Here is a 22439-nt window from a genome sequence, read left to right on the forward strand (position 1 = left end):
ACCATGACCTCCTGGTTCATAGGTCGACACTCAATCACTGAGCCACGCCGGCCAGGCTCAAGTTCATTCCTAGCTTTATTGTTATTTACCTTTCTCCTAAAGCTTGCATTTGAGCTTGGCAGAGAGCTCCCATTATACACAGGGTGGGGCAAAATAGGTTTACAGTTGTCATGCAAATAAATAGCACAATAATTAATAAACAATAATACAAGAATAGACTCTGTTTGCTGTACTCACAACTGTAAACCCCACGTTGTCCACCCTGTACAAGCACGTTAGTATTCCTCAGATGGTGGCCTTTTCCTTTCTTGGGGGCTCTCTTCGGGATTGTCTGCAGAGAATTCCTTCTTTCCTGCATAACCCACCAGGTTTTTGGCAATGGTCTCATCACTAAGGTTTTGGAACTTGCTGTCCTCAAAGGCGGGGGCAGATGTTCACCTGTGTCCACAATCCCTTTTTCATGCTGTTGCAAATTCCAAGAGGCTGCAGTCTATTTTCTCCTTCCTTCGGATGTAATCCTAGAGTTGTCTTTTTAACCAGGACTGTGGCTCTTTTAAATAACATCAATTTTTATTACCTTTCTGGTCAGAGGGGCCTCCTTTGCTGTCTGCATCATTATAAGTGCAGAATCAGTGGCGTCAGTGAATTTTTTTAGCTGGCGATGGAATGATAAGGGCCACTTGCTTCCTGCTTGCAGCCCTCACCCCTCACTGTTTGCCTCTCATGGAGAGTTGGAGTGGTAGCCCACAGAGCAGTGTGCCCGAGACCCTGAGAGCTCGGGGACGGTGCGAGGTGGGTGCTCTCAGCTTGCACCTTCCTGGGTAAACGGGGGAGGGACATGAAGAAAAATTTGGTATGTTCCCTTTACCTCTTTTGTATCAACCGAGTTTTTTCAAAAAGACATATTTTTGGAGAGTTTGTATGGTTATGCATTTATTATTATTATTACTATAATTGCTGCTCTTTAGCTCAGCCTTTTTAAAATGGATTTCAGAGATAAAGGAAGAGGGAGAAACATCAATGATGAGAGAGTATTATTGAACAGCTGCCTCCTGCACACCTCCCACCAGGGATTGAGCCCACAACCCAGGCATGTGCCCTGACCGGGAATCGAATGGTGACCTCCTGGTTTATAGGTCGACACTCAAACACTGAGCCATGCTGGCTGAGCTGGCTAAGCTTTTAGATAGAGTGGTTTGTGGGGAAAATACAATCTTTATAGGTTTGATTTCTTCTCACCGTCTTAGAGACTTTGGGGCTTGCTTGTGAGTAGGAAATATGTCGATGTGCAACATGTATAGGAGCCGTTGACCCTGAAGCTTTAGTGCTTTCATCTCTGCTGTCATTTCTCTCCATTACGTCATCTTTAAGAAGGAGGTGGTGCTTTTCTTTTTATATGTTGTCTTGGTAACAGCTCTATGGAGATATATAATTCACATACCATACAAATCACCAATGTAAAGTGTATGGTTTAACACATAGTTCCACAACCATCACCACAGGCGGTTTTAGGACATAGGAAGAGGTATTTTCATGTTCAGCCTTCAAGTCTGCAATAAGAGGATCAATTAGACAGTAACCCCTATGGAAGGGGCACAGCATTTGTCCTGTATAATTTCACTAAGCTCGTTACAGGGAGGGGGACCCTACTTATTTAAACAGTACTCTTCCAAGTTCCTGGAACAAGGTTGCCCGGGCTGTTAGGGCAAACTTCTGAATCCTGCAATAGCTGTGATTAGGGTCCCCGAGAATGCGTGACTTGTTAGAGTGGGCTGACCAGTGTGCACATCAGCAGACTCTTTGCCATGGTGTGCCTGGAAATGGAAGCACTGGCAGGTGGAGGGGCTGGTGCTGATGGTCCCTTACAAAGCTGCCATGATCTGGACTCTGCCACCTGTGCCCGGAGGCCTTGGGTAGCACTCAGGAAATGTGCGGAAGAAGTTAGGGTGATAAATGGGAGGAGAGCGAGGACTGGAAACAACCATGGGAGTTTCTCGAGGCTGGTGGAGTGAGGCACTCTCACCGATCCCCGGGACGCCTGCAGCAGCTTTCTCATCGTCTCCCCGGTTCATCCTTAGCCCATCTCCCTTCATCCTGTGCATGAAAACCAGAATGACCTTGTGAAGTCATCTGTGCATCATGTCTTCCCTCCTTTACACCTTTGGATTATGTTCTACTGCCCTTAGGACAAAGCTCAGAGTTCTCACCTACCATGGCCTACACGACCCTGTGTGGACTACACCATTCGCCTGCCTTAGCTCTCTCTTCCTTGGCGGGAGCCAGTCACAGCTGGCCTTTTTCTCTCTTTCTCAGGAGTACTATACATGCTGTTTCCTCGGCCTGCCCAATAGCCACTTTTCCTTATGGTCTCAGCTTCCCTGTAATATTTTTAGTGGAGCTTATTTCTTCCCCATAGATCATTGTCATAATACCAGCTGCACTGCTTAAATGTCTTGTTAGACCATACAACCCTTGAGGCCGATGGCTGTATGTCTTTCATGTTAGTTGCTGATACTTAATACTTGGTACAGTGTGGGTACATGTTACTGGTTTGCAGATGAATGAGTGAGTTTCTGAATGAAGGCTGACTGAGAGGTGGCTCGGGGAAAGCCCTTATAGACCAACGTTTGCTATATCCCGCCATCCACCAGAGGGCACTTTGCACAGCATGCCTTTCCTACTTCATTATGAACACTTCCTTGAGTAATAAAGAAATCTAGGCTTTGCTGTTCAAACCATCAGAAAGTGTTCTTTGATACTAACATTCAAGCTGGACTGAACCTTAGGCATGACCAGATGCAACCCCCTTTATTTTGCAACAGAGGAAACTTTAGGAGAGCTTTAGAGACTCTGAAGGCGCCTGTCCATTAAGGGCAGAGCGGCCTCTGCTCTCGGGACTCCCCTCCTGAATTTTCCTGCTTATCCAGGGTCTGATGTTGGTTCAGACCCACTTATTCTTGAAGTGCTTTTCCCACAGACCTGGGTTAGGAACCCGCAAGTCCGATCACAGGTCCCGCAGTGAGTTTTACATATGTTTCAATAGTTCACATACTTTTAGGTAACCTGTTCTGCACAGAGCAGGGCACAGCTAGAGTTTATCAAGATCTTCTAGTATGTCTGTCGGTTATTTTGAACATTAGCAAAAGGAGTTCGAAATTTTCCTGTGCTTTTTTTAATCGTTGCTTTGCCTTTGTTTTTTACTTTTATGCTGTCTTCATGTAACACCTTTTTTCAAGTCAGTATGAGCCAATGCAGCTCCAAATTAACATCTTGAAATAAATCCTTTAAGGGTTACATTAAGCATATCTTATGGCCGATATTCACCAGTTATCAGCCAATTGGTGATAGTCCCTGTGTTGACGATATCAAGGTTGTGTAGCACCCACCATGGTGGCTCTCAGTTTTCTTCTGCCTTAGCACACATGAGGCATGTGATACACTCTCACGGGATAGAGGTTCCCTAGAACACTACTGGAGGGGGGGGGTATCTGTAGGGTATGAGCATAAGTACCTAACGGGGGTTATACCCACACCCACTCCGATCCTCACCATTCAGAGAACCATGGCTGTAGTGAAAAAGTGTCCTGGCTTGGGACTTGGGAGCTGTGAGCTACACTCCTAACTCTTCTCCCAGTCATGGTGTGATGTTGGGCAAGTTTCTTAACCTCTTAGAGGCTTAATCTTATTGTCTCATAGTAGTAAGAAACAGCCTAACTATCCTATTGCTTATTGCACAGGTAAACAATGATAGATGAACCACTTCAGAAAGTTATTAGGCTGTACGGGTGTTGATGTGTATTATTGTAGAGCCTGGCCTATCTAAATTGTGCTGTTGCCCAATCATATGACCATGGCTAATGGTTGATGCTTTTTTTTTCCCCTTTGAAAATGCCTACTCAGTTCCACTAAGAATCCTTAATATAAGAGTAAGCAGTTGAATTTGACACTAGAAAAAACAAGAAATGAACATAGGTGCCTGTCTGCCAACCTGCTGCTTAGATGTTAGTCAAGACACACATGTGGAGTCTTTTAAGCTCCTTTTATAGAGGTAAACACCTGGGTGCATTTTCCATTTAAAGAATTGAAGGTGGTTTCTTTAGTCTAGAAAGAGGTGTTTTTACCAGTATCTTTTCTATGATAATGAACCGATTTTGAACTTGAAATTCAGTAGAAGGTTAGGATTACATTTTGCTTATATTCCTTTGGATGGTGTTTCTGTGAAAAATGGAACAGTTTAAAGTATTTAAGTGCAATAAGGGCAAAAGAGGGCCCCTGTACTCATTCTGTCCATTTTTGTGGTATTTTTAGAAGTGGCTCCAAAGGAACACCTAGGATGTGAGAGCTCTGCTAAAACCAGTTTTCCTTATAACTCCAGTCTAGGCCACTTACGTAGGACAGATTTGTGTAGTGTGAAGAATGGGATCATATGAACATGAGTCATCTTCCTACATGGCCATTTTTTCTACCCCTTTGTCTATTCTGGGGTGTTCTGAGAAAATTTGTAAGGGTAAAGTCAATTGAATCTTCCCCAGTCTAACAAAAACATACGCTTTAACTTGTATGAAAAATTTTCTTTATAAAAATCTGAGAGGTCCCCACTACGCACACACACACACAACTATTGCTTAATATCAATTGGTCATGTTGTCTCCTGGAAATGTGTAAATCAGATGTTTATTACTTGATCTGCCAACTCAGCCCAGTGAGACCTTTTTTTTTTTTTTAACTAGTCGAAAGATACTAGACCACAACCAGCCAATCTGGGGGTTAGTCTTGACTATACCACTTATTAAATAGCTTGAAGGAAGGAGGTGTGTACGTGGTAATGACAGTGCTTTTGAAACCTGTAAAGCACTCTCTCAGTGTGCAGTGGCCCTGTTAAAAGTAAATTCCATGAAATCACAAATGCCTAATATTCGAGCTCTTCTGGAAGAAGCTTATTAGTTTAATTGGCATTTTTCACGATAAAAGGTGTTAAATATTTCAGGCAAGATAGGGGGAAAGTGGATTGATTATTTGAGTTTTTGAAATAGGAGGAGGAGCTCTGAGTAGCCAGGGTTCCATCCCTAAAATTAGTTCCCCTAAAGCACCATTTCTTAAGTCGCTCTTCATAAAGCATGAGTCCCTTGGGATTTTAATATCTGTTTTGCAGAGAAGCCTTTTTCTGAGTCAAATGAGTTTGGAAATGCTTTCTTGAAAGAACATAACGAGGCTGCTTTATTCTAGGACTTCTTAGAATCTTTTATATGCTAATCTTCATGGTGAAGATCCAAGGGGACACGGTGCAGTCTTTCACAGATTCTTTTGAAATGCACCATCTCTCGGGAATAATGTTCCAAGGGGCCCAGTTGTGAAAATACTGTTTTCAGCTTCTTTTCTTTGTTTCATGCTCAAATTCAGAAGTTTCATGCGCAGTTGATCCCCACCCTTCTCCAGTCCCTGTTTACCAAGTATGCCACACCCACCATTGAGGTGAAAAACCCCTTGAACTCTATCCTCTCAACAGATGTTTAAGTGTGCAGCACACTATGAACTATAAACACAATGTTGTGCATCCCTGGGATTTATACCCTTTGGCCAGCAGTTCCCCACTTCCCTGCCCCAGCCCCTGGCAACTGCCAGTCTGCTTTTTGCTTTCTGTGATTCACTGGTCTAGATGCCTCCTATAAACAGAACCATGCAGGTGTCCTCCTGTGACTGGCTTATTGCACGTAGCAGAATGTCCTTAAGGTTGTTCATCCATGTTGTCACATGTGACAGAATTTCCTCCTTTTTTAAGGCTGAGTAATATTCCACGGTGTGTATAGACCACATTTGCTTTATCCATTTATCTGTCACGGACATTCGGTTGCTTCCACACCTTGACTATTGTGAACAGTGCTGCTGTGAGCATGATAGTGCAAATACCACTCCGAGATCTTGATTTCCATTCTTTTGTATAAATTCCCAGAGCTGGGCATGTTTTCTATCCGCAAAGGGGTAGGGTGGGGCAGGGAAACAGCAGCTGTGCATTCATGGTAGTGGTGGGCATGGGCGGTGTGGTTGATATTCCCTGTGGTATTTATCATTTTTTGTATTTTGATTACTTGAGATTAGCTGTTGTATCTTTCTAACATATCAGTCTCTATATGAAAGAGAAAATAGGTTGAAAATCAGTATACCGTTGACAAATAATGTTTTCATGCCTCTGTTTTAGCTTAATTCAGAGGACCAGAGAGACTGATTGTCAGTTAGCTAAGGTGGGGCTTTCTGATACATGTGACAGCTAAGCTATAACATACTCTTTAGAAGAATTCGTTTTTATTGATTTCTTTATTTTAAACATATATTTTTATTGATTTCAGAGAGGAAGGGAGAGGGAGATAGAAACATCAATAATGAGAGAGAATCACTGACTGGTTGCCTCCTGCACCCTCCCCCTCCCCACTGGGGATTGAGCCTGCAACCTGGGCATGTTCCCTGATAGGGAATCGAACCGTGACCTCCTGGTTCATAGGTTGACACTCAACCACTGAGCCACACCGGCTGGGCGTAATCTATTTTTTATTTAATAAGATGTTCTCCATTGCACCTTTCTTTGCAAGTACTTCACACATTTGATCTTTTTTTCTCTCTTCCTCTAGACCTGAATTTTAGCTAAAAACTATCAGAGTCTTTGTATTTTTAGCCTGTGTGGAGATTAATATGACCCAGTAACCATACTGACAGAAGTGAGGATCATACCACACTGTCCCTGGCCACAGCTGGAATACATAAGATAACTCAATAGCAAAAGAAGTTAAGGTTCTGATGACCTGTTCCCAGACAATGTCTGCTCCTGGCCTCAGTGGGGGCCCCATGACCCAGCCTTTATTTAGCTGCTGTTACTGGCCCCTGCCTTGGTCTGGCTTGAAAGCTTCCCAGCTGTAGCTTTGGCTGTGTTGGATTGGATCCTTTAAGAAGCAGGGAGTTCAGGTATTGTCGGAACTAATCCTACCTGAGCTTATTTTGAAGCACTGGGCGTCTCAGAGCCTTTGACTATAAATAGTTTTTTAAATGGAGTTCGGGTCATCTAAAGAAAGCGAGAGAGATATTCCTCTTCTCTACATGGCATAGAAACTTTTTGTCCTGTCTCAACTTCCTCGTCTTGACCTCTGACCTCTCCTATCCTGTTCTCTCTTTTTATGTCTTCTCTCTTAGAATTGTGGTTTTCTTTTTATAAAATTGCCCTAGCCAGCTTGGCTCAGTGGATAGAGCGTCAGCCTGCGTATTGAAGGGTCCCAGGTTTGATTCCAGCCAAGGGCACATGCCTGGATTGCAGGCTTGATCCCCAGGGGCGTGCAGGAGGCAGCCAATCAATGATTCTCTCTCATCGTTGATGTTTCTATCTCTCTCCTTCTCCCTTCCTCTTTGAAATCAATAAAGAAATATATTTTAAATAAAATAAAAATTTATTTACTTTATTAAATTTATTGGGGTGATTGGTTAATACAGTGGTTCTCAACCTGTGGGTCAAGACCCCTTTGGCGGTCGAACGACCCTTCCACAGGGGTCGCCTAAGACCATCCTGCATATCAGATATTTACATGACGATTCATAACAGTAGCAACATTACAGTTATGAAGTAGCAACGAAAATAATTTTATGGTTGGGTCACAACATGAGGAACTGTATTTAAAGGGCCAGAAGGTTGAGAACCACTGCGGCCTAGCCCCTTCCCTCTGGCAACCACCACACTGCTGTATGCATCCATGAGTTTGTTTTACATCCCACAAATGAGTGAAATCATATGGTTCGTAGGTGTTTCTGACTGGCTTATTTCACTTAGCATTGCTGGGGTCCAGCCCCAGCAGGTCCAGGGGTCCCCAAAGGTGTGGACAGAGTCGGCGAAGAAGGAATGACACGGAGACAGCGTTCAGTTGATCAGCAGCCTAGCCAGGATCTCTAGCCAAGTTCTGGTTTGGATCTCCAGCCAAGTTCTGGTGCCAGGTTCTAGTCAGGTTCTCTTGCCATGTTCTATCCAGGTTCTGTTGCCAGGTTCTGTCTCTAGGTTCTCCAGCCAGATTCTGTAGCCATGTTCTCTCGCTGGGTTCTCCAGCCAGGTTCGGTTGCCAGGTTCCGTGTCCAGGTTCTTTCGCTAGGTTCTCCAGATTCTGTAGCCAGGTTCTGTCCAGGTTCTCTTGCCATGTTCTCTTGCTAGGTTCTCCAGCCAGGTTCTGTAGCCAGGTTCTGTCCAGGTTCTCTTGCCATGTTCTCTTGCTAGGTTCTCCAGCCAGGTTCTGTAGCCAGGTTCTGTCCAGGTTCTCTTGCCATGTTCTCTCGCTAGGTTCTCCAGCCAGGTTCTCCAGATTCTCCAGCCAGATTTGGTCGCCAGGTTCCTATTGTCTTGTTACATCTGTATTTATACCAGTTGATTTTAATACTGTCAATTTCTATTCCAAAGGTTAGAATTTCTTATCTCCATTCCAGGGAGTAAAGATTATGTAGCTTAATCTTGATTGTTTGTAGTTAAAGTGATTAATTACCCGCCTGGCACTTAGTTAAGGGGTTTTATTCCCTCCCTAACTTCAGGGAAAAATCCCTACCTGGGGAAACAACCTTTCTCGGAGAGGTGACCTTGGTTAAAACACAGCACCAAGAAGGGGAGCAAACGTATTAAGAACAGTATGCCATATACGCCAGGTCCCTTGAGACACAGGCTGTGCAGATGTTTCTTCCCTGCAGCAACTGTGTCAAGCAGCAAGGATGGACCGGCTTCCAGCATAGCATAATGTTCTCAAGGTCCAGAATTGTGGTTATTTTTAATATGAAAGCACTTTAGAGTGATTAAATGTTCTTTACTGCCCATATTTGACTGTAGAGGCTGTTTATAAGATAACTAATGGGAAAAAGTCCATCATCCCCTTTTACATCATTATCTCAGCAGGATATTCATGTTCTTTAACCTCAGAAGTCAGGGCTATCAGTCAACTAGCAATTTCTTGTGGGGTGCCTGTTCTTAGTTGAAAGAGCTGGTCCACATCTCTCATAGGGGAGGGGAAACTGAGGCTGAAGGTTGCGATGTAGCCAGGTAAGGGGCACCGTCAGGGCGCTCTGCCCTTCTGTGCTCTGGTGGAGTGAGAGGGGTGCCGTGGCAGTTATGCATTTCACAATTTTTTTTGTTTTGTTTTAAATATATTTTTATTGATTTCAGAGAGGAAGGGAGAGGAGAGAGAGAGACAGAAACATCAATAATGAGGGAGAATCAGAATCACCAATCGGCTGCCTCCTGCACGCCCCACACTGGGGATCGAGCCTGCAACCTGGAATGCCTTGACCAGGAATTGAACTGCAACCTCCTGGTTCATAAGTTGAGGCTCAACCACTGAGCCATGCCAGCTGGGCTGCATTTCACAGGTTTTGTTTGTTTGTTTGTTTTTTAATTCTTTATTGTTTAAAGTATTACATATCTCTCCTTTTTCCTCTCTTGCCCTATTCCCCCCCCCCCGCCCCAGCACATGCCCTCACCCCCCTAGTGTCTGTGTTCACTGGTTATGCTTATATACCTGCATACAAGGCCTTTGGTTGATCTTTTACTATCCCCCTCCCCCCAAACCTCCCTCCCCTGCCTTCCCTCTGAGGCTTGACGGTCTGTGGGATGCTTCTCTGTCTCTCGAACAGTTCACAGTTACTAATGATTGTTTTACCCTTTGTTCTCCACATGATACATTGTTCTGCTACTAGAAACTGGTTTGGGGCTGATTTACATCCTCATCTCCAGCCCCACTTCCATGGAGGGAAACCAGGCTAAGGGTGGATTTATGGATTGTGCAGGATACTGTCAGCCGGCATGGAAAAAGTTCTTAAGGCCACACAGACACTCCCAGATCCCCTGTGCTCTGTAAAGGTAATGGCAGCGGCATCAGCATGAGGACACACAAGCACATTCTGAACCGTGGGAAAAGCAGTTATTTTTAAATCTTTCTGCCCTTAGCCCCTGAAAATAGGAAACATGATAAGGGCCATCCTTTGAAAGGTAAAAAGAAAATGAAATCCAAACCCTTTCCCCTATGTGCTTTTAAAATCCCGGATAGCTTCTAAAATTAATAGCTGTGAATCTGCTAAATCTGGAAGGTTGTGCATAACTTCGTTGCTAAGGAGAAGCTATCTTCACGTTGCTGACAGATGCCTAGGAAATTAAACAGCAGGATTCCAGCTCATCGTCAGTGGAAAAACTAAAACTTGACGTTTAAACATTCTTAGTGTTGCCTGCGGTGGAGGGCGCCGTGTTTGGTGGGAATGGTAACAAGGTCACTGTGGTTTTAGGCTGGATGTACTCTGTGACACGTGTCATGAAGATGAGAAGCACATTATATTTAAAAGCTTTGAGCACATCAAATGAAGTTATACTTCCAGGAAGCATGTTGCTCTAGATCAGTGGTTCTCAACCTATGGGTCGCGACCCCTTTGGGGGTCAAACAACCCTTTCACAGGGGTCGCCTAAGACCATCGGAAAACACATATATAATTACATATTGTTTTTGTGATTAATCACTATGCTTTAATTATGTTCAATTTGTAACAATGAAAATACATCCTGCATATCAGATATTTACGTTACGATTCATAACAGTAGCAAAATTACAGTTATGAAGTAGCAACGAAAATAATTTTATGGTTGGAGGTCCCCACAACATGAGGAACTGCATTAAAGGGTCACGGCATTAGGAAGGTTGAGAACCACTGCTCTACATGATAAGAAATGGCCTCCCTGACTTCTGAGCAAGCCTTTCCGTCTGTCCCTGATCAGTTATGCCTCTTCCCTTGTTCTCCTTCTCCAGTTTGTTCACTCTTTTCAAATCAGCGCGGGGAGCACACATTCAATCTTTTCCATGATATTCCATGGGGCAGATGTACCACATTTTATTCAACCATTTCCTTTATTTTTAGTTATTTGCCGCTATGAACAATTCCTCAGTAAATATTCTTTAGATGTGGTGGTTATGTTTATAGCACTAACAGTCACCAATAGTGGGATTATAGGGTCAAAGAGTATATGTATTTTTAATTTTAATCATTTGCTTTTTTTTTAAATTGATTTTAGAGAGAGGAAGGGAAAGAGAAACATCAATCAGCTGCCTCCCACACACACCCCAGCTGGGGATCTAACCCGCAGCCTGGGTGTGTGCTTGGACTGGAATGGAACCACCACCTTTCTCCGTATGGGACGGTGCTCCAGCCAACTGAGCCACGCAGGCCAGGGCGTTTGTTTGCTTTTTAAAATGTTGTAGCAAGTTACATCTCCATCGACAAATGATAAGTAGTTATTACCCCCTTTTAAATGTTTGCCAGTCTAAGGAGAACAACGTGATATTAATTTTCTTTTTCCTACTCACCAATATGAAAATCTTTTCAAGTGGATTGCCTTTGAATTCTCACATGAATTATTCTCTACCCACTTTTCCATTGTGTTGTATGTCTTTTTCTTGCCAGTTTTTAAGAGTTCTTTATATAATATAAATAATAATTTGTAATTTTTCCCCAAATCCATCATTTGCCTAGTGACTTTTCTCAAAGTATCTTTTTGCCATTTATAAATGTATTTTATTTTTACATAGTTTAATATATTTATTTTCTTCTGGAGCTTCTAGAATTCTAGTCCTTATTAAAAAGGTCTACCTTGCCCTTAATAGGTACATATAGACCTAGTGGGGTTTTGTGTGTTTTTTTAAGATCATTTTCTTTTCTTTTCTTTTTAACATTTAAATATTTCTTCATGTAGGTCCAGTGTCTTTATGGTCTAATTCATTCTGAGTAACATAATTTTTGTTACAAATGTGAATAGATTATTTTCTTCATTTTTATTCCTAGAATATCATAAAGCTACTAATTTTCTTACAAGTCTTCTTAGGGAAATGATATCTTGATCAGATACAGGATTTTGGGTCCTGTCTTTTTCTCTCAGCCTGATAGGTAGTATTTCTTGGTGTTCCACCTTCCAGAGGTGCAGATAAGAAGTCTGATGCGTGGCGGTTTCTTTGCTTTGCAGGAGACCGTACCTAGCTCTTTTCACTTGGAAGTATGTAGCGTTTTCTCTGTACCTTCAGAGTTCAGGGATTTCAGCTAGTGACTTCCCGGGATGTGCCTGGTGGTATGTTCCTTTTTCATCCAGTCCAGAGTGGACCTGCTGGTATTTTCTATATGTAGTTCAGGACTTTTACCTTTCCTCATTTCTTTTTCTCCTCTGGAACTTCTGGATTAGGTTCTCCTGGATCTATTCTAAAATTTCTTAACTTTTCTCTCATTTTTTTACTTTTCTAAATTATACCCCCCCCCCCCAAGCTTTGAAATAGTTCCTCACTTGATCTTTTATGCCACTAAACTGGATTCCAACAGTGATTATCCTGTCTTCATTTCATCTGATAACTTAAATAGTGAAAAAGGCACACTTTACATATTTTAGCTTCTTAATAATAAAGACGATTGGATACATTCAAAAGTATAGAGGAGAGTATAATGAACCCCATCTTCCAATTGCAAGTTATCAATAGGGAATGTTTCTGTCATCCAGTTTCAGTAATTATCAACTTGTGACCAACCCTGTTCATCTACACCTTTGCTCACTCTCCCCACCCTCACCCAGACATCATATCATTTCATCCTGAAATAACCGCGTTAAATAATTCATAATATCACTTAGAGTTCTTTAAAAAACAAAGCTGGGAGTTCCAGGTTTCCTTTTGCGGTGATGAAAATGTGCTGGCACTAGCTAGCGGTGGTGGTGGTTACCCAGCACTGTGAACTTGCCAAACACCCCTGGATTGTTCACTTTAAAATAGTTAGTTTTTATGACTTGAATATAAAAAAATTAATTTACACTTTTTAAAAAATAAAAAAAACCTGAGGGAATAAAAGCCATATAACCACTGTTTTTATACTTAAACAAAAGTAACCTTTTTTAAAATTGAATTTATTGGGGTGACATTGGTTAATAAAATTATATGTTTCAGGCGTACAGTTCTATAATACATCATCTGTATATTCTATTGTGTTCACACCCCAAGTCAAGTCCTGGTATTTTTTTAGTATTACCAGGAAGTCTCCTTTGTGCTAGACTTGAATCTCCTTAAGTGCCCTTTTCGTGGCTGGATATGCTATAAATGGCTATTGTCTTTCTCCCCAGCACTCCTCTTTTGCTGAGTGTGAATTCTGTTCCTTCAAACCAGTCTGTGACTGCTGGATCCCCTTTTCTAGGCTAGTTGGGGCTCAGGTCTGGTTGCTGGAACACTCTGTGCACTGGCATCTGCCTGGTGGTAGAAGCAAGCAGTCCCCAGCGCAAGAATTGAGGGAAAGCGGGCTCCGCCCAGTTCCTGCCTGCCCTGCCTCCACCGTGGCCCAGCCTCAGGGCACAGAGGGGTCCGGCCAAGGTTCTGACTCCTTCCTGGCCTTCGATGCAGGAGCCGAGGCCAGGTTAGATGCACTGATAAGCTGCGCTCCCTTCCCCAGGAGCCCACAGTCTCCACAGACCGCGTTCTTCCCGGATCTGCCACTGCCCTGTCTCGCTCCAGGACTGTGGTTTCAGCTAAAGAGAGATGCTGGCCATGGCAGGACTATCGATAGAAAATGCCCGATGAGCAGTGTGCAGTATGAAGTCCACAGGAGGAAGGAATAGTTAAGGCTGGGTCTCTAATTGATTTTTGACAAGGTTGCCAAGACCATTCAATGGGTAAAGAATAGTCTCTTCAACAAATGGTACTGGAGCAACTGGATACCCACATGCAAAAGAATAAAGTAGACCCCTTCCTTACACTACATACAAAATCAACTCAAAATCCCTCAACCTAAATATAGGAGTGGAAACCATGAAATTCTCAGAAGAAACGTAAGGGTAAATCTTCATGACCTTGGATTTGGCAGTGCCATCAAAAGGAGGAGTAACAAAGGAAATAAATAAATTGAACTTCATCAGTATTAAAACCTTTTGTGCATCAAGAGGCATTATCACGACAAGAAGGGGGAAACAGAAGACATATATAATACTCTTTGCAATACTTTAAGCAATAAAACAAAATTTAAAAAAAAAAGAGGCATTATCATGAAAGTAAAATATAACCTACAAAGTCAGAGAAAATATCTGCAAACCATCCTATCTAATAATAGACAAACATGGTAATTGACCGTACCTTCGCTACGCCTCCCATGGGCTAAAGTGCGACATGCAAATTGACCACCAACAAAGATGGCAGCTAATTTGCATATTGCAGACGGGGCCAGCAGCGCACGACGCTGCCCGAGGGACCAGGGCCCTGGATCCGTGACCTGGCAAGGGAGCAAAGCGGCGGAAAAGGGAGAGAGCCCAGATGGCAGAGAAGGGAGGGAGCCGAGGTCTAAGCAGTGAAGGGAGGGAGCGAGGCAGCGGAGAAGGGAGCAAGGCCGCCTAGGTGGGCTTCGCTCCCTTCTCTGCCTCGCTCCATTCTCAGGAAGCCCTATTCTTGCAGGAATCTTCCTGCAACGGGCATCTAGTGTGTTGATAAAAGTCTAGTGTCTAGCATATATAAAGAATGCTTAAGCACAACAACAAAAAGATAAACAATCCAATTAAAAAATGGGCAAAGGACTTGGAATAGATCTTTCTCCAAGGAAGGTGTACGCAGAGGGGATAAATGGTGCTAGAAAAAAGAAAAGAGAAGCTATACAAATGACCAGTAAAAGCTGCTCACAGTCATTAGTCAGTAGGGATGGAAATGAAAACCACACCTACTAGCACAGCAGCAATCACAGAGGTGGGCAACAGCAAGTGTTGGTGAATGTGTAGGGAAACCGGAACCCGGACATGTTGCTGGTGGGCATATAAAGCGATGCGGCCTCTGTGGGAAGCAATTTGGCAGTTCTTCAAAAAGTTAGACATAGAATCGCCGTGTGTCCCAGCAATTCTGCTCCTAGATAGATACTCAAAAGAATTGAAAACAGGGATTCAAACAAATACATGTCCATACCTTGATGACAGCACCATTTACAGTAGCCAGAAGGTGGAAACAACCCAAATGTCCATCAGTGAGTGAGTGAGTGGATAAACCAGGTGTGATGTATACATGCACGTGTAACGGAACATCAGTCATAAAAAGGAGTGAAATTCTGCAGGGATGCACCTCAAAACGTGACACGTGAAAGGAGCCGGATACAAAAGGTCACGTATTGTGTGATTCCATGTATAGGAACGATCCAGAATAGGCAAACCTTAGGCAGAAAGCAGGTTGGTTGTAGCCAGGGAGAGGTGGGGTGAGTGGTTGAACTAGACAGAGGCAGTGATTGTGCAACATTGTGAGCGTATTAAATGCCACTGGGTTGTTCACTTTAAAATGGTTCATTTTATCTTAAGAAAAAAAAACTAAAAAACATGAAATTGTTGGGTGGGATGTCAGCCGTGTCATTAAAGCACGAAGCCCAGAGCCTCAGGGCAGTCCCACCCTTCAGCTGCCTGGCCCATCTATCTCCATGTGCACCCCCTCCCCCCGCCCCCAGCCCCTCCAGCCTGGCTCCTGCCAGACCAATCCCCAAGGACATGCCCTGCATTCGCCTGCTCTGGGCCCCGTCCGGGCTGGTTCCTCTCCCCGAAATGCTCTTCCTTGTCCCACATTGTCTGGTGCTGCCTGGCCTTCAGGGTTCAGCTCAGGTGCTGCCTTAGAATCCTCACCAGGACCCTTTGAGGTGGATGCTGTTACCCCCATCTTACAGAGAGACAACTAAGTGTGTGTGCATGTGTGTAAATGTTACACCCACTTCACAGGGCTCAGGAAGAGCACACAAGCACAGAGGGGTGAGAATCTGCCTACAACAACACAACCAGTAAACAAAGGAGCAGGCTCCAGAGCCCATTCCCTCAGCTACAGCCCGACACCAGCTGAGTTCCAGGTGGCATGGGACTGAGACGCCTCAGTAGCTCTACCGTAGAGTCTGGAAAGGAGGAACGGGAGGAAGCCTTGCTAAACCTTTTTCCTGTCTCTCCTCTTTGGGTGCAGGTGGAAGTGAAGCCATATGTGCTGGATGATCAGATGTGTGATGAGTGCCAGGGCACACGCTGTGGGGGGAAGTTTGCCCCGTTCTTCTGTGCCAACGTCACCTGCCTGCAGTATTACTGCGAATACTGCTGGGCCAGCATCCACTCCCGCGCCGGCCGGGAGTTCCACAAACCGCTGGTGAAGGAGGGAGGCGACCGCCCTCGCCACGTCCCGTTCCGCTGGAGCTGAGCCCAGGGCAGACCTGGCCACAAGTACTGGAGTAGATGACACGGAGGGAAACGAGAGGGCACTGCCTCAGGGCTTACAGTGTTCTGGAAATCTGTGCATTCGTTCTCGATTTTTAAAGAAGAAATGGGTCTTTTTATTATTATTATTATTTACAGTCATATTACTGAACTCAATGTCCAGTATAATGCAAAATTGCAGAGTGTATAACGGTACTGATTTGCACTTTGATTCACACCTTTGTCTGCTTGGTACCTTCATTTCTTATACCTGACTTGTCCCTCGTGACAGTACGTAGACTGCCATTCTCATCAGCGGCCATCAGGTTGACGTCTGTGATTTTTTCGTTTGTTGTTGTTGTGTTGTTGTTGTTCCGATTGTTTTTGAACTGGAGCATGCACTTATTTTCAGAAACTTAGAGAGTTGCCCCTAGGAGAAGACTTACCAAAGGTAATACTCGTGAGTAGGTGGCAGATGTAGCAAAAACTTCACAACAATTCAGCAATCACTAGTTGGGGTCATTTAGAGTAAGGATAACCCTTAATGAAAATAAGCCTTTAGTTGCTCTCTATCTTGACATGTAAGGATACCTCATAAGCTGAATCTTTATTTTTTCCTTCACGTTTGATTTTTTGTTTTGCTGAGGACTTCAGTTAGATCTTTTAGTGTTACGTAAATTTATGCTGCAATAGCTTTTGCTGCTATTAAAATGGTATTATTAATACCATAATACTCTATTCAGGCTAAGGTATCAATGAAAAAAAAAACCCAACAACACACTTCTGTGATTTAGGGATAGAATCCGCTGCCGAAAGGAGATGAGAAGAGACTTCAGAAGGCTTCAACGGAAGGTCACTATTTTCGACTGCATGTTTACTTAATCAGGTTGCTGCATGCAATAAATTTTATATCCAATGTCTAGTATGAAACCTTCCCACAATGCACAAATTAAGAATCTATATAAGCTATAAAATACTGATTTTTTTAAACAAAAAAAATAAACACACAAGATTTTTTTCATTCAAAGAATTGGTAATTGACTGGAGGAAGGCATGCCTCAATGAATGGAACGCTTCTGAAATTAGGAAGAGCCCCTAACAGAGTGACCTATATTACAACCAATATACAACCTAGGTGTAGGATATTCTTAAAGCAAACTCGTGGATGGTAGATGAAGTACTTTGCGGTGCTCTGTTATATATTGTGCAATTTATTTTATATAGTAAAGTGATTATGTCTAACTGTGATCAAACTTAACTGTTTAAAGCCTCTGTGTCAGACGTTAATGAACTTGACAGTTCACAACTGGTATACTCTTAACTAACACATGAGCTCTTAGTTCCAATCTCCTAGTGCTTGCACCATTTTACATAGCTTCAGACCTTGTCCAGAAAACCAAAGAGCTCATCTTAGCTTACAAACACTAGGAATATATACAGTATATAGAGATAAGTTGTCAGATTGACAAACTAGGCACACTTTAAGAAAGTCGCGTGATGGTGATGCTAAAGAAATGTCTGTACAAGAAATGATGGCCTGGGTGGGGCTGGTTGTCTGGGTGAGAAATTCACTACTTAATTCCCTGGATTTATCCTGTAAAGCTTGAATAGAATTAAGACCTGCTAATACTACCGTGGACATTTTTTTAGCATTCACTCTTGGGCTGCAGATAGTAATATATAAACACACACGATGATTGTGAGACTATGTAGATTTTTTTTTAATCTTCTTCCTATGTTTTGGAAATCTGGGGACAATCTGACTGGATATGACACTGCAGACTAGGTTTAAATCGCTGTGTTTTACGTGCTGTGATGTCCTTGTACTGTCTTAAGTTAATATTGCTTGTTTTCGTCCCATTCTGTTTTGTTTCTCCAGTGTTCCGTTGCAATTAACAGCTCTCAAACTATAGATTGTTTCCAAAAAGGAAAAACAAAATAGTTTTTTACTGGATTAAAAATGCTTATTAGAAATTCTCCCCTTTTGAGGTTACCTCTGGGCTTTTTGGTAAGAATTGCTTTTTTCCAGCCCAGCTGTGGTTTTTCTGTTTGTTTGTTTTCTATGTTTGTGGTTTGTTTTTTCATCTGTACAAGAAATTTTGTTATGCACTACTACTTTTTGTATTCTAGACAGTTTTCAAAAGTTGGCTGAAGATTTTTTTGTTTGTTTGTTTTTAAGGAAAAAGGCATGCTTTCTGACTGACATGATCTTTTGCAATACCTCAATTTTGAAATATAGGAGAGAAAATGATATTTTCTAAGTAAGTTTATTCAGAAAAATATATATTAATTTAATTCTGCAAGAAAAATGATTTAACAGATGGGTAACTTTATTTTTTTCATGCTTATTTGTGTTTTTTGAAAATGAAGAAGTTAGAGCTTTATAACTATAATATTAAAGATCATATCTAACCTACAGAAATCTACCTAATTATATGAAAGAAGCAAAACTTTTTGAAGAAGCACCCCTCTTTCATGTACTAAAATAACACTGAGATTTAAAAAAACAACAACAACAACAAAAAAGCTGGAAGATTGTACAGCATAAAGCTTAACGTGAAAGTGAGAAAACGTGGTCATGAAGAATAGGTTACAAAAAATAAACTCCATTTGGTGCTGAAAGTTGTGAATAGATGGTGGAAACTACTTTTCCTTAATTTGTATATTTATAATCAAGCGTTGATTGTGCACGACTGGCCAGGATTGTGAAAGAATTCTTCTGTTTGTATTTTTTTAAAGAGAACTTTTTTAGTTTATTAAATTATAACATGTTCCCTTTTGTTTTGTAAATAAATGTGCCCCCCTCCCCCAAGTTGTTAATGTTATATTAAAAGAGAGGGTCCTTCAAAAAAAATTATTTTTTAAAACACAGAGGTGTTCTGACCTGCAACTTGACTGGGAAGCCCCTGGGTATCACAGGTCCTGTTGTGGCCTTTCCTTGATGTGACACTTGAACTAGTCGATTTTTTGAAGGCTATAACCTAACCTCGACTATTTGTTGTTATGTGCAATACTGTTTGTACTGTTTGTATAAAAAATAGAAAAAAAAAAGAAAAGAAAAAAGGCATAAATCTTTATTGCAGATTTATTTTCATTGCAAACTTTAGACATTGTGATTCACTGAAATCATTTTTCTACTGTCAAATATGTACCTTTTCTTCATGCTGGTATTTTTTCAATAGTAATGTAGCCTTTGTACTGAGACAAATTTTCATTGTTATTTTTAGAGAGATTTTTTGCTAAGAAAAAAATTAAACATATTTACATATTTTTCATTTTATTTCGTATTTTCTTTAAGGAGTGCTTTCTCAATCATTAATAGAGTTGTTTCTGGGAGGGACTTTCATATCTGGTCAATGTCATAATATTATTTTGTATTTTTACTTGGAATAAATTAATTTTATGATGCTAATTCTTTAAAAGTTTATTTTTTTCATTTTCAGTTATTTTTGAAGCTAAAACCTTTGTAATATTGTTACTAAAGTGTCTAGTTTTTTGAAATGCAAAGCTTTATGTATTAACTTGCTGATGTGGTTTACAATAGTGTGACAACAATGAAAACGGTTGGTTATGTAAAGTGATTGGAAAATGTAATGAATAATTGGGTAATAAAATGACAGAATGAGCAGAACATGTGAGATTTTGACAAGCCTTTTCCTTTGTTACAGTGGTTTAGTGTAAGCTTAGGGATGTCACAGTACAGTCCTCTAGGGATGTCACAGTGGATTTATACAACACCAGGTGCAGCCACATCTGTGGCCCTGATCATGGTCACCCTCACGAGACACCACCAGGCTGACACCTGGCCAGGTCAACAAAATGACTCATTGCTTTCCCCTCTGACTCTTCATTATGTCGTGTGTGTGTGTGTGTGTGTGTGTGTGTGTGTGTGTGTGTGAGAATCTGCCCCCCACTGCTGTCCATGTGTGAGTGAGATGGTGCCTTTCGCCCAGGCCTCACCTTTTCCATTCATTCACTGTGGTGACGTCTGAGAGTAAAAGGAATTGCTGAGAGGACACTGCCTTCTGGGTAGTTAGACACAGATTGCAGGGTCTCCCTGAGTCACCCCAGTTCCGCTGGGGGGTGTACCGAGGAGGCACTCTCAGCCGTCACCACGGTCGTGGACAGTCTCAGACTTCATCTTCCTTCACCTCCCACCTGCTCCCTGCTATGGTGCCCCTTGTTTGTCCCTAATTGTCCCTTATTGTGGCAACACATCTGGCAACCCTCTGAGCATGATCTATCTGCCCTCCTGCTTCTTTTCCAACACCCACCTCACCTCGAAGCTGTGCTGTGAAGGCAGCGTGCCATTGTAATGGCACCTAAAATTAAGACGACAAAAAAAACCAACATACAACTGCAAAACTGGTGTTGCGTAAACAGAACATCCAATGACTTGCTCTAGATCGATGGTGTGTTTCTACTAGTCCTTGACGGCCTCTTCCGGCCCCGCTGCCAGGGAGGCGAGGTTGTCAATGGCTCGGAGAAACGGGTGTCCAGCGTTGGCTTTGGGAATGCTCTCTGTATTCAGTTTTGTAAATAATATATAGATTAGATCAAGTCGTGATGTAAAATTTTAACTCAAATTGGGTATTACTGGGTTGGAATTTTACATTAACTCACAAATACGTGATTAGGAACAGAAGAAACGAAATTGGAAAATTCTTGCTTAGTGGTATAAAGATTATGCTTAGATTTCTGCTTATATCTTGTGTTTTATAGCTTGTTAGTGAGGCATGGGCTAATGCAGAATGTATTGCATTGATGCAATTAGCAAATAACTGCTAGTTTTAATTTTATCTATTGTATTAGCAACAAAATGGTATTTAACTGGGTAAGGCTCCTACCTAAATATTTGAGTATTGTGACATCTCTACTTGCAAGGTTTGAGTGAAAGATTAGTCACAGATTAGTGAAAAAAAAAAAAGTATCTTTTTGTTAAAACTGGCTTATTTGTATGGATTGTTGCTTTTTCACCGGTTTGTATGGTATGTCAGCTAACATTTTCTGTTTCTTTCTTTTTTTAAAAAAATAATAACCAAACTTCTCTATCTCAGCTGCAATAGTGTTCCATTTTACCACAGAGTATTTTATAATTAATGCTGTTGGCTTTATACCCCAAAATGGGTCAAGAAGTGGATATATGATTCGGGGAGGTTTAAATTTGTATGACGGTGAAGTTAATCGCCACAAGTAGAAAACTAGGGTGCTAATACAGGACAACTTCTGCTCTTTTTTCTTTTCTGGATATAGTTCTGTTGGGGTATAAAGTATTAGGTATTTGTATTTTTGCTGTCAAAATAATGGACATAACTTTTAGAGTGTTCACAGCTAAGATCTCTGTATTTGTTTTTCAACTAACAACTAATTTTAAATGTATTGTATCTTTTATTACCTGTTCTCTTAGATTGTTTTTGCTAGTAACCCTTACTCAGCTTCTGCCTTTGGGCTTGGACTAACATTGCTTGTATGGAACTGCAGTACTGTGACTAAACATGGAGCTCAATGCAGCTACTGCTTCAACTGCTTAAACTTTGTAGTTTGGACTTCATTTTTTTCTGTAATAACAACTTATTAAATCTAGTTGTATGAAGTACTGACGCTTGTCATCCTTTGCATTCGCTGAGGAATAGCGTGGCATCTATGGAGCGCACCTGGGGACACGGCGCGTTCCATTTGCCTGATTAGCGTTTGGAGGGAGGGGGACACGTTCCCTTCGGCGGATTAAGCACTAAGCACGCGACATTCACCCGTTTTCTGCCGCAGCAGCGCTCACCCAGAAAAAACGAAAAATAAAAGCGGGAAGCCATGTGGTGGGTTGACAGTGGGAACCTGTACTCAGTGCCGGGTTCTGAGAGGGGCAGTCGGCCTTTTATGCCAGGCACTTGCCACATGAAACCAATGTTCAAAATCAAGAAAGTCAATGAAAGCGTAAGTATGCCCCCTTTCGTTTCATTTTTTACACGAGGCTCTCTCTGATCATTTCAAAAAATGGGTCTTTTTTAAAAATCCCGCACGGACTCGGGACGCGCTCGAAGCTCGGGCGCCAACTTCCATCCTTTTAGAACGCGGGTGGCGAGTGGCCGCGGGGAGAAGCCGGGCGCCGGGACCTGCAGGTGCGGCGGCGCCAGGTGCGCTTGTTGGCCGGGGGCGGGGGCGGGGGCGGCGCAGGTGTTTTAAACTCCGGCTTTCGGCTCCGGCCCGAGCCGCGCGGGACTTTCTGCCTCCCCGGGTCCCC

General features: G+C 42.3%; 1 protein-coding gene across 11 annotated transcripts in view; it reads left to right on the top strand.

The window, feature by feature from the left end:
- CPEB3 (cytoplasmic polyadenylation element binding protein 3) overlaps positions 1-21798 on the top strand; it is a 181726-nt gene extending 159928 nt beyond the window's left edge. For 10 of the 11 annotated variants that reach the window (XM_036336608.1, XM_036336607.1, XM_036336606.1 and 7 more), the window contains one exon: positions 15978-21798. In XM_036336608.1, the coding sequence (XP_036192501.1) occupies positions 15978-16205 (228 nt within the window). In that variant the 3' untranslated portion in view covers positions 16206-21798. The remainder of the gene's footprint in view (positions 1-15977) is intronic. The other variant, XR_004972187.1, reaches the window with a different exon arrangement.
- Positions 21799-22439: the final 641 nt, after the last annotated feature.

Source organism: Myotis myotis, unplaced genomic scaffold (genome assembly GCF_014108235.1).
Source record: "Myotis myotis isolate mMyoMyo1 unplaced genomic scaffold, mMyoMyo1.p scaffold_m19_p_15, whole genome shotgun sequence".
Classification (NCBI taxonomy): Eukaryota; Metazoa; Chordata; class Mammalia; order Chiroptera; family Vespertilionidae; genus Myotis; species Myotis myotis.